Source organism: Nicotiana attenuata, unplaced genomic scaffold, assembly GCF_001879085.1.
Source record: "Nicotiana attenuata strain UT unplaced genomic scaffold, NIATTr2, whole genome shotgun sequence".
In the NCBI taxonomy this organism is placed as follows: Eukaryota; Viridiplantae; Streptophyta; class Magnoliopsida; order Solanales; family Solanaceae; genus Nicotiana; species Nicotiana attenuata.
The window spans coordinates 86835-99529 of NW_017672183.1; the positions used below are offsets into that span (position 1 = coordinate 86835).

At 38.3% G+C, this 12695-nt stretch overlaps 1 protein-coding gene across 1 annotated transcript; it reads left to right on the forward strand.

Moving 5' to 3' along the window:
* The first annotated feature begins 6953 nt into the window (after positions 1-6953).
* On the forward strand, positions 6954-12334 carry LOC109212206 (basic leucine zipper 19). The gene is made up of 5 exons (XM_019375831.1): positions 6954-7212; positions 7944-8627; positions 10584-10659; positions 11202-11328; positions 11897-12334. The coding sequence occupies exons 2-5, from the start codon at positions 8068-8070 to the stop codon at positions 12055-12057; spliced, it is 924 nt and encodes a 307-aa protein (XP_019231376.1). The 5' UTR covers positions 6954-7212; positions 7944-8067; the 3' UTR covers positions 12058-12334.
* Positions 12335-12695: the final 361 nt, after the last annotated feature.

Here is a 12695-nt window from a genome sequence, read left to right on the forward strand (position 1 = left end):
TCAAGAAGAAACCACCGGCAAGCCTTCTAATGGTTCTCTTTTGATCTACACTGGCTTGCTCAGGATATTCCTTTGTTTTCACAAACACTTTGATGTCATGGTACCATGGCTGAACACTAGGCTCCATTTCAACCGTATTGCAATAACCATGCCTTTCTCGAATTTGAATTTCCAACGGATCAATGTGGACATTGCCTGGATATGGCAACATCAAGGTCAAAGTGGCAAGTGCATCGGCTAACTCATTGTGAAACCGAGGGACGTACCTGAACTCAACGCATTTGAACCGTTTGCTAAGATCTTCCACATGTTGCCTGTATGGTATAAGCTTGACATCCCGAGTTTCCTATTCTCCTTGAGCCTGTCGGATAATTAGATCCGAATCTCCCATAATTACCAACTCTTTCACATCTTGATCAATTGCCATATTCATGCCCATAATGCAGGCTTCATACTCGGCAGTGTTGTTTGTGCAGAAAAACCGAAGCCGGGCTGTGGCTAGATAGTGCTGACCAGTGGGCGAGATCAGAATTGCCCCAATTCCAACAGCTTTTGCGTTTACCGCTCCATCGAAGAACATTTTCCAAGAATTGGCGTCTTCTGAAATTACCTCAACTGAATTCACTTCCTCGTCCGGAAGTAAGTACTCAAAGGTTGATACTCATCATCAACAGGGTTTTCAGCTAAGTGATCTGCTAGAGCTTGAGCTTTCATTGCCGTGCGAGTGACATAGACTATGTCGAACTCAGTGAGCATGATTTGCCATTTTGCCAACCTCCCTGTGGGAATCGGCTTCTGGAATATGTACTTTAAAGGGTCCAACCTGGTAATGAGGTACGTGGTGTAGGACAACAGGTAATGCCTATGCTTCTGGGCGACCCAAGTTAGGGCGCAGCAAGTCCTTTCTAGCAGGGTATATTTGGCTTCATAACTTGTGAACTTCTTGCTCAAATAGTAGATTGCCTGCTCTTTCTTCGCGGTTACATCATGTTGCCCGAGGACAGAACCGAAGGAATTCTCCAAGACTGTCAGGTACAAAAGCAAAGGCCTCCCAGGTTCGGGTGGGACCAAGACTGGCGGGTTTGACAAATATTCTTTGACTTTGTCAAAGGCTTCTTGACACTCATCTGTCCATTTAATCGCTGCTTCTTTCTTCAACAGCTTGAATATGGGCTCACATGTGGAAGTCAACCGAGCAATGAATCAGCTGATGTAATTCAACCTTCCCAACAAACTCATGACCTCTTTCTTTGTTCTCGGAGGAGGCAAATCCCGAATAGACTTTATCTTCATTGGATCTAGCTCAATGCCCCTCCGACTGCCAATGAATCCCAAAAGTTTCGCTGACTGAACTCCAAATACACATTTAGCCGGGTTTAGCTTCAAATCATACCTGTGCAGACGCTCAAAGAATTTTCTCAGGTCCCGAACATGGTCGTCCTGTGTTCTAGATTTAATGATCATATCATCAACATACACCTCGATTTCCCGGTGCATCATATCATGAAAGATGGTAGTCATAGCTCTCATGTACGTTGCCCCGGCGTTTTTCAGACCAAAAGGCATGACCCTGTAACAATAGGTGCCCCAGGGTGTGGTGAAGGCTGTCTTTTCCATATCTTCTTCATCCATCAAGACCTGATGATATCCAGCATAACAATCCATAAAAGACTGTATCTCATGTTTGGCACAGTTGTCAACGAGAATGTGGATGATTGGCAAAGGAAAGTTGTACTTGAGACTTGCTTTGTTCAGATCCCGATAGTCAACACACACTCTTTCTTTGGCACTGGGACTACATTAGCCAACCATGTGGTGTATCGGACCACTCTGATCACACCCGCTTTCAACTGCTTGGTGACCTCTTCTTTGATCTTGTCACTAATGTCAGTTTTGAACTTTCTTTTTGTAATGACCCGGCCGGTCGTTTTGATAATTTAAGCTCTATTCAGTGGCGTAGGGTTGGGAAAAACTTCATAATGCGAGTATCGACTTGCGTGCATGGTTGAATTTAGTTAACGGATGATTTAGAGTCAAAATGAAAGAAGGAATCTAGTTTTGGGAGTTTAAGTGATGAGAAATTTGACCGGAATTGGAATTTTGAGTAAACGGCCTCGGAATGAATTTTTGATGATTCCAACAGCTTCGTATAGTGATTTTGGACTTAGGCGTGCGTTCGGATTGTGTTTTGGAGGTCCGTAGCTAATTTAGGCTTGAAATGCCGAAAGTTGAATTTTTGAAAGTTTCCGGTTCGATAGTGAGATTTTGATCCGAGGGTCGAAATGAAATTTCGGAAGTTGGAGTAGCTCCGTAGTGTTGAATTTGACGTGTGTGCAAAATTTCAGGCCATTCGGACGAGGTTTGATAGACTTTTTGATAGAAGCATAAATTGAGAGTTTTTGGAGTTCTTAGGCTTGAATCTGATGTTAAATTGGTGTTTTGATGTTGTTTTGAGCGTTCCAAAGGTTGGAACAAGTTTGAATGATGTTATGGGATATGTTGGCATGTTTGGTTGAGGTCCCGAGGGCCTCGGGTGTGTTCCGGGTGGGCTACGAGTCTTTTTCCTCCTATTTTGACTTGCTGATATCTGTCAGCTGGTTTCTTCTTCGCGTTCGCGAAGAGTAATCTTGGAGGAGGAATTTATTGCTCTTCGCGTTCGCTTTTAACCTCTCGCGTTCGCGAAGGTTTTCCTTTCTCCTTCTTCGCATTCGCATCAAATCCCTCGCGTTCGCATAGAAGAACTAGGAACTGGGGGGCTGGTGGCTATTTCTTCTTTGCGTTCGCGTCACAGCCTCCGCGTTCGCGTAAGCCTCTGTTCTTTACTCTCCGTGTTCGCGTCCCATATCTCGCGTTCGCGAAGGCTTTTCTTGGCAGCTTCTGTTACCCTTCTTGGCGAATGCGATTGTCCTTCCGCGTTCGCGATGCACAACTCTGGGCGGACAGAATATAATTTTCAAATCGAGGGTTTCACCATTTTTATCACATTTTGACTTGTGGAGCTCGATTTTGAGCGATTCTTTGAGGGGTTTTCATACAAATCGATTGGGTAAGTGTTCTTCACTGAAACTTAAATATATTACATGAATTAGTCCTTATTTTTATCATTTAAATTGTGTTTTTAGTTAGGGAAAATGTTGGTTTTTGAAGAAAGTTTTCAAAATGAAATTTCATGATTTGAGGGACGAAATGGTATCAGAATTTGATGATTTTTGTATGGTTGAACTCATATTGGAATGGGTATTCAGATTTTTTAAAAATATGTCGGGTTCCGAGGTGCGGGCCTGGGGGTCAACTTTTGGACCAATTTTTAGATTTTGTTAAAGATTGAAACTTTATGATCCGGAATTGTTTCTTATGTGTTTTATTTGTGCTTTGAAGTTAATTTGGTTAGATTTGAGCCGTCCGGAGGTCTTTTCACCCGAGAAGTGCATTTTAGAGTATCAGTTTGTCATCTTTGAGGTAAGTATCTTGCCTAACCTTGTGTGGGGGACTTCCCCTTAGGATTTGAGTCTTCCATGCTAATTGTAGTCCGTGCACGCAAGGTGACGAGTGTGTGCTCGGGCTTATTTGTGGGAAAATTGCCTATAGGGTTCTTAGGTCCTTATGTTCATCATATGGGAAGTATTCTGTTATGATTGAGTAATCTAATTGCATAATTTACCTCTATATGCTCTATACGATGCTGTTAGCTTTCCTCTAACTCTTACCTGTTGCTTGGCCTTAATTTCCTTAATTGAATTAGCTGTTCTTTTGTTGTTTTGTTAAGGTTATTGTGTTTTCTTAGTTTCTCCGTGATTCTCTTGTTGCTATGTAATCATACCCTTGGTTGGGGAACTTCCTTGTGATTGGATTGTTGGATTGTTGTTGATTCCCTTGCCGGGATGTATTGTTCATATTGTTGATTCCCTTTCCGGGATGTATTGTTTATATTGTTGATTCCCTTGCCGGGATGTATTATTTATATTGTTGATTCCCTTGCCGGGATGTACTGTTTATATTGTTGATTCCCTTGCCGGGGTGTTATTTGTTCATATTGTTGATTCCCTTGCCAGGATGCTATTGTTCATATTTGTTGGCTCGGGATACCAAGAGATCCCCAGCACATATATTGAGGATACCAAGAGATACTCGGGATACCAAGAGATCCCCAGCACATATATTGAGGATACTAAGAGATCCTCGGGATACCAAGAGATCCCCAGCACACATATTGAGGATACCAAGAGATCCTCGGGATACCAAGAGATCCCCAGCACATATATTGAGGATACCAAGAGATCCTCGGGATACCAATAGATCCCCAGCACATATATTGAGGATACCAAGAGATCCTCGGGATACCAAGAGATCCCCAGCACATATATTGAGGATACCAAGAGATCCTCGGGATACCAAGAGATCCCCCAAGTACTTACGTTTGGGACTACGGGACGGGATCCCAGGAGATCCTCTATCGATATTCTGTGAGTGTAAAAGCACGAAGGGTGATGCCGTGCACTTTCTGTTTGCTGTGTGTAATCGTTGTTATCAATTCAAGTGTTTTAACAGGTTAGATTCCCTTACTGCTGTGATTCTTTGTGTTGGAACCCATAGTGTTGTCAATACCTCGCCGTATATATACTTATATATATTTCAATACTTCAAACTTCAATAATCTCTACATTTTTGACTCAATTAGTTTCTCAACTAAATTTTTTCATAAATCATCTGAGGTTGTATTCTACTTAAAAGGGACTTCTACTAAGTTATAAATTATTAAATCCCATGGTAAAGGTAACAATTCAGTCGATGTTGTATTCTAATTAAAAATGGTACTTTCTTTATTCAAATGATTTCTAAAAATAACTTCATCTTTTCTCGTTGGCTTTCCTAATTAGTTTAGAATTTGTAATTTACTTATATTAGGTAAATGAGACTTCTTGAACATCTTGAGTGCTTTTGTACGGACATTATGTATTGTATAGCATGTGGATTTTCTTTTGTTAATAGTGAGATGGAAAATATGGGAGCACAAGGTGCCATGTGTGCTGAAGGTGCGGAAGTTGAGATTATGATGTGAGAAACCGAGGATTTGAGATGGTCGGGATTGTGTATTAGGCATGATGTGGGTGATTGAGTTGCCATTGCCTTCTTTATGTGGATACATTCTTACTTGTCTCTGTTCCTGTTATGTCAGTGTTGATTTACTTGGTTATCTGATTTACTTGGTGTCGTTCGTTAGTACCCGTGTTCTTCCTTTATTGTCCCTACTGTTTGTATTTTTTATTTCTCTCCGCTATTGATATTACCTCGTTATATTTGTATCAATATTTTATTATCATATCCTGTTTATCTCATTTGACCAGTAGGTGTCTTGACTGTTCCTCGTCAGTACTCCACCGAGGTTAGTCTTGATACTTACTGGGTACCGCTGTGGTGTGCTCATACTACACTTCTGCACATTTTTTGTGCAGGTCCAGGTATTGTTCGCTAGTAGCTGTGCGGATTCTTGCCGAGGAGACTCAAGGTAGCCCTGCTGCTGCGTTCGCAGGCTTCAGGGTCACCTTCCTATTTTACATTCTCACTGCTGTACTTATTTCCATACGGTTGTGTTTAGGAGTTGTAGTAAAACTCCGTAGAGTTTATGACTTGTACTATCGGGTTTTGGGAAGATGTTCATTGTATAAGGGATTTATTTCAGAAGAATTTTAGATGTTATTATTTATTGTTGTTATTCCGCAAATATTAGGCTTACCTAGTCCTTAAGACTAAGTGCCGTCACGAAATCCAACGGAGGGGAAATTGGGTCGTGACAGTGAGAGGTTGACCTTGGAGGGCATGATGAGAGGTATAGGTAGGCCGAAAAAGTATTGGAGTGAGGTGATTAGGCAAGACGATACTCCAGGCTACCGAGGACATGACCCTTGATAGGAAGGCGTGGAGGTCGAGGATAATGGTAGAACATTAGGTGATCTTACTAATAGCATTAATACGTACTCTCGTATTGTTTTTAGTCTTAGTTTCTATTATTGCCTGTTGTTGCTTTCATTTTGATTATCTTACTATCTTGTTGTTTTAATGCTTCTTTTTTGTGGTTCCTCATTGTTGTATCTGGTTGTCTACTTTTTATTATTGGTGTACTTATGCTTCACTGAGCTGATGGTCTATTGGAAACAACCTCTCTATCAAAAGATAGGGGTAAGGTATGCTTACATACTTTCCTCCCCAAACCCTACAATGTGGGATTACACTGAGTTTGTTATTGTTGTAAAAGCTTTTTATATTACCAATGCATAAATAAAGTAAAAAAGTGCACCAACATGAGTTGTGGTGGATGGATAGGATCTCTACACCACTAACTAAAAGTCTCGGGTTCGAATCCTGAGTATGAAAAAAAATTCTATTAGGAAGCGCTTCATCCTTAAGGGGCCTTATCTAGCGTGAATCCAAATATAATCGAGCTTCAGTGTGGGTTCGGCCACCGAATGAATAAACAGTGAAAAATTGCAACTAACTTCCCAAATTATCTCCAAGAAAATGACCACCAAAGATTCTAGTGAGATTCATAATATCCATAATATCTCTCAATTAATTAAAGGTTTTGTATTCGAGTTTGAGATGTTTATACAATCTTTTTGATTTTAGTTTGCTGTCACAGATTTTATTTGTCTATTTTTGTCTTCTTAAGGTCTTTCGGAAATAACCTCTCTATCCCTCCTGGGTAGGGGTAAAGTCTGCGTACATGCTATCTTACTGGGGTTATCGTTGTTGTTGTTGCTGTATTCGAGTTTGAGAATGAAAAAAATTCTAATAAAAACTTTTCCCTTTAATAAATCTTACACGTGTGAATTTAAATTAATCTCTAAAGAAAAATGAAATTTATTTGGAAGGAAACAAAGGAAAAAGGGAAAAAGAGGGAAAGTTAAAATTTTATACGCAACATAAGAAAAGTGAAGATGAGCTGTGAACAACTCAAAGCTGTCAAATAGTACGTACCAAATTCTCTCTTTAACAACTTTGTCCATTGGTAAGTTAGAAATGGAGTGAGTAGTAATGGGGCTGTGAGAGAGTGACCGTGTTATTGAATCCTCCCTATCTTATCTATCAACTTGCTACTACTTAAACGACATTGGCATTTGCATTTTGCACATAAACACTCAAAGCTACTGCTTCTCTTTTCCTCACTCCTTCACACAACCCCCCCCCCCCCAACCAAGAAAGAGAAGAAATAAGGTATGCCCAGAATATTTTTTCAAGAATTTAGAAAAAAAAAAAAAAGATACAGTTTTTATACAACATTTTTTTGTTTGTGGGGTTCTTTTCTTTTTTGGTTTTTGTAACAATTCTCTTGATGTTCTTCCTTTGACAATGTGTTTTTCTGTTGTTAAAAATCTTGAGGGTTTAGTGTTCGCTTTTGGTTTTGGATTTCTTTCTAGTGCTTAATCAATGGGGAATGTAGATTGTGTAATTTGCCTTATCTTGCTTCCTATTTTTTCCTCCTTCTCTGTTTTCTGTACTTTGCATTATTCCTTTTCTGCATTTGGGTATTTTTGGTTTCTTGGTTTGCTGTTTCATCGAGGGTTTAATAGATATTTTCAAAGTGAACTCAAAATTCGTTTTGTTTTATTGTTCTCTGTTGCTCCGCAGGCTCATTGTTTTAAATTTGGGAAGTAAAATAGGCTAATTATTATATAATAATCTTTCCTATGAACTTTAACCTACTGAGAAATTATTCTTGTATTATGAAAAACAGGGGAACAAATTAGATTCTTAAATGTCATAAGCTCTTTTGTGTTTCCAGCTATTGATTTTCTTGCCTAGACTTAACTCCCAATTGTTTTACTCTCCAATATAAAATTCTTGGATTTTCTGTTCTTGTGGAATTTTTGGTTGATTTTTAATACCCTTTTTTTGAAAAACAAAATATAATTTCTAATTTTCATGTTTTGTAAAACTTTTTGTAGAATTTAGGTTATAAGATGATGGAAGAAACATGGGAGAAAGACTTCTTGTATTAGATTCTGTTGTGAAGGAGTGAAAAACAAAATCATAAAGCTTTGATAGGATCACTTAGTAGTTAAGTTCACCATGTCAAGACAAGCTCATCTTCCGCCTCGCTGTCCGTTTCAGAAGAAACCGTTAACTAGTCCAGTTCAAAACCATTTTAACCCAACATCACACCAATATAACCCGTTACCTCCTCGACATCATAAGTCTATTTCACAGAGCTATATCTTAGAGGAGCAGCCCGCATGGCTTGATGAGCTGCTGAATGAATCAAACTCAAATTCCGATGGCATAATGCATAGGAGATCAGCTAGTGATTCTTTTACGCTTTTGGATGGTCTTGTTTCGTTGGAAGGTTTTGATAAGTTTGATGAAACTGAATCCAATGCATCTTGTGAATCGGATAGTAGTTTGAAGACTAATTGCGTCTATGGTCCTAATTCGCCCCGTGGAAAGAGCAATGTAACCTTTGCTGAGAATGCTATAGTTTCAGCATTATCGGAATATGTGTCTCCAAACCCTTTACAATATTTAGATAGGTGTATTTCTGTGTCTGGAGCTGCACAATCGGAGTTAGCAGTAGCAGGTAATGTGTCTGGTGCAGCTGATGATGTCAATGCTGAGGCAAAGGCAATGAAACGGTTAGATTCCAGATTCTTATGCTTATTCCAAGATTTTTCTTTATTAGTTGATGATGTATTATCTATATCTACTTTTGTGTTGTTAAATGTGTATTATTTTTGGTAGAGCAACATCATTCCAAACGTTTCCTGAAATTATGAGGCATGCACCTTATAAAATTGCTATTATTTCTAGTCTGTGTTTTGTACAGGGTCAGCATCCTCTTGTATAAATACAAACTTTAGATTGCTTATTTTATAGGAAAAAGCAACTGCCATTAGCATGAATTAGGAACTTAAATAATATTATTTCAGTTTCGTTAAATGGCTACCATAGGCACTAATAATCTCATTGACTTAGCTGCATAGAGGGAGCAGTTTGCAATATCTTGAAAACACATAATAATTGTGGTAACTGATAAAGGATACACATATATTTAGTGTTAGTGATCTTCCCTTGTGCAGCTTGATCTTCATGGTCAATTGACATTCTCCCTAAGGGACCTATGACTTGTAATGATCTAAGTTGCGTGGACTCTTCGATTTTGGCGCCGTCCCCGTCCCGATACGAGACGGGGGCGGGAGCGGGAGTGGGATACGTCTCGAATTCGGTCAACTGACTTCGGACACTTTGACCGGAGTCCATCGACAAATTTGGGAGAAAAATTGAGATTTTGATTTCTCAAAATAAAAAATAAAATAGATTTAGGAGAATGAAAGAATAATGTCCATCTTGGAGAATGAAAGATTGAATTTACAATATTCATGTAAGTTTTTCACAGAATATCTCTCAAAATTTACAATATTTTTATAGCTCTATTTTATATTAGCCGAATCCTAGCACCCATATCCATATTTGGATCTGCACCACCGAATCTTAAATTTTAGATTTTGCCGAATCCGATACTCGGATCCATCCTTGTATCGGATACCTGCACCCGAGTCCGAGCAACTTAGGTAATGATACACTTAGAGAGCTCATCCAACTTCCAAAATCAGCAATTTTTTCCAAATGAAAAGGGAAATCCAGCAAACTCAAAAGAGTTCTTTTATGAAATACTGTCTGGTTAATAAAGAATGCCGTTTTGGTTCCTTCTATCCTTTGAAGACGTCTTTCCACTTTGTTACACAAATTGTTGAAATGCTTCTTACTCATTGTAGACATATGACCCGGAGAGAAGCTTCTGTTACTTTTTAACGACCGTCTATCAGTTAAATCTCTTGCATTATTGGAATCTGATGTGCCTGTTAGGTCTTCTTTACCAAATCTTATCTGGAGGTATTAGGTGCTGAAAAAGTAGGTTTATCATGATGTTCAATTTTTTGAAGGACGAACTTCATTAACTCTTCTAAATGGAATGAAAATGCCAAAAACATTTTGCATCAATGTCTCAGTCAATACCTTTCAGCGCGTGGCTAACTTCTCTTTGCTCAATTCTTGTTCACCGGCTGATTATGTTAAGGAATTTCAATTGCAAAAATTGACTTTCACTAGTTAAATCATCTATGCAACAAATGAAGTACCAACCCTGTTGAGAACTGCCCTGTCACTCATAATTCTTTTAACCCAATATTGCCCATGTCCCTAATTACTACTGCTACTAAGGATAGGGTTAACACTAATTCTAGGGGGTATGCCTGGATTTGTGAAAAGCATCACCGTACGAAATTCATGACCAATTGAATCCCGAAATACTGCTAGATAACAGATGAGATTGCTATAATATTATATAATTTCTGTTCTAGCGTTCATTCCCTATTACCTTTTTTTTGTCAAACTTTCTTAGTAGTTGTCCCAACAACTTTTTAAACTATTCAAACTTTTTATAATAAAATTGTGAACATGCTTCGGGTTTGCTCTTGTTTTATATTATTTTCAAGTCTGTCACATATCAGCAGGATTTGTGTCGTTCTAAGACAATTGTTTTCTAGGGAAATATACAACAGTTGACAATTATTTTTGCAATTTGTATACAGGCATCCTGGACAGCGGTCAAGAGTCCGTAAACTCCAATACATTGCTGAACTTGAGAGAACTGTCAACACATATGAGGTACTTGCTTTGATGTAGGGACTACTGCCCTGTTACCATTACTACAATCCGACTTTTTCCAAAGCTTTCCTTTAAAATGAAAAATTCATAATGTGGACATAAGTTGAGCTTCACATATTAGTTAAAACATACAGGCTAAGGAACTGTAAAGACTAATCCGACTTTTCTTATTAAAAAAAACTAAAGTTTTCATGGCTACACGACAGTTGTTGATTAATCACTATAAGATTGACTCGAGGGAAGACCATGATTTGAAATTATAGTTGAGACCCCAATGTTATATTAAGTAGTTTCATAATAATTGAAAATGTTTTAAATCATACTCTTTCAAGAACAACAATCTTTTGTGACCTGAATTTACCAATCAAAAAAAAAAAAAAAAAAATCATTGGTGACCTTAATGCTGTATGCATTAGTTTCTAATGATTAGTAGTGTTTTTGTAAGCAACACAATATCTGGTGTTAAATTGCTATATGGTGCTTAATCTTACACACTGTTGTGTTGTGTAACTGAGTGGTGAAAGTATCATTTTCGAATGCAGGCTCTAGAGTCAGAGTTAGCTGCCAAGGTTGCTTCTCTGCTTCAGCAGCGTGTTGCTTTATCAGTGGAGAATAGGGAGCTAAAGCAACAAATGCTCAGACTTCAGCAGGAAAAAGTCATTGTTGATGGTGAGTTTTTTATCGTTGGATCAATCAATCTGTCCATAATACTTATTTGATAGTTTATTTAAGTAGCTATTTAACAGCTAAATATTTTTTTTGCCTTCTTTTTCGTCTTTTCTAGACCACTTGAGTGCTGGAATTTAGTTGCATGGCCAGTCAAGTAACTGCTTTGTTTTCGCCTTCTTTTATTTCTTATTTGTCTCAATTGTTCATGAGGTAGTAAAACAACAAAAGTTCTTCTCTTTATCTGCCCACTTTGACCTTGGATTGCAAAAAATTTCCATCGAAGACTATGAATGGAATATATTATAGCTGCCGAGATTCAAAAGTTCTACTTGCCATTGCAACTCTTAGCTAGTATCATTGTTTGTCTTTCTTTCTTTCGCTTCATATTGGTTGATCTACCACTGTTATTCCTTCGTTGGTGTCACTTGTACACTCAACTTTTTCTTGGTTCTGGCCTCCCCAATTAAGGTTTGGCAGCAGAACATCCTCGTATATGAATGTTCTGACATTCCTTATCAAAAAAAAAAAAAAAAATGAATGTCTGATATTATATCAAAACTCTATGCAGCCCAGTACAGGTCACTGAGAAAAGAATTGGAAAGATTGAGATACTTAACACATTCTCCCAACAGTAAGATGAGCACCAGATTCAGGCTAAGTTCTGCTGCTGAGATCGGTTCGGAAGCTGCTTGGCAGATGCTGGACTTTGGAAAGCTGGATCTAAACTAAAGGAAGTTGATCTCTTTGGGCATATTTTTCTTCATTACAACATCCTTCAAAATGTTATTGATGGAACTCCTTTAGACTCAAGCCTGTAATCCTCTTTAGGATGTAGTAGTATGTTCCAAATGGGAATGACACTATTAGGGATAACTGTGAATGCACTGCCTAATTGACTTCGTTTTTAATCCACTCAATGTCTCCCGCATCCCTATCTATAAATACAAAAAAAAGAAAAGAGAAAATCTTTAGGTGGATTAAAAATCCCCTTTTTAAATTGTCAGTACCACAATCTTATTTAAGGTGCTAATTATGACAGCAGAATTGTCAGTACTGAGAAAAGGAAAGAACAATTTGTGTCGTGATTTTTGTGCCGAATGCAAGACATTTCTGCATGTGCAAACAACTACATAGTTAATTCAGGTAGATAGAAGAGGGTCGAGGATCAAATTCTGCTTAACCTAAAGAGGCAAATACAAGTGTGACCTAACGTTAGACAACCTGCATTATCTGTCAATTCGACTAGATTGGAGCCTTCCATCAGTGGCGGATGTAAGTTGCGTCACCAGATTTCATATGAATTTACTACTTTCAGCACGACCCTTAAATTCATAAATAGAAATCTACTAGAACTGTATCTAATAGAT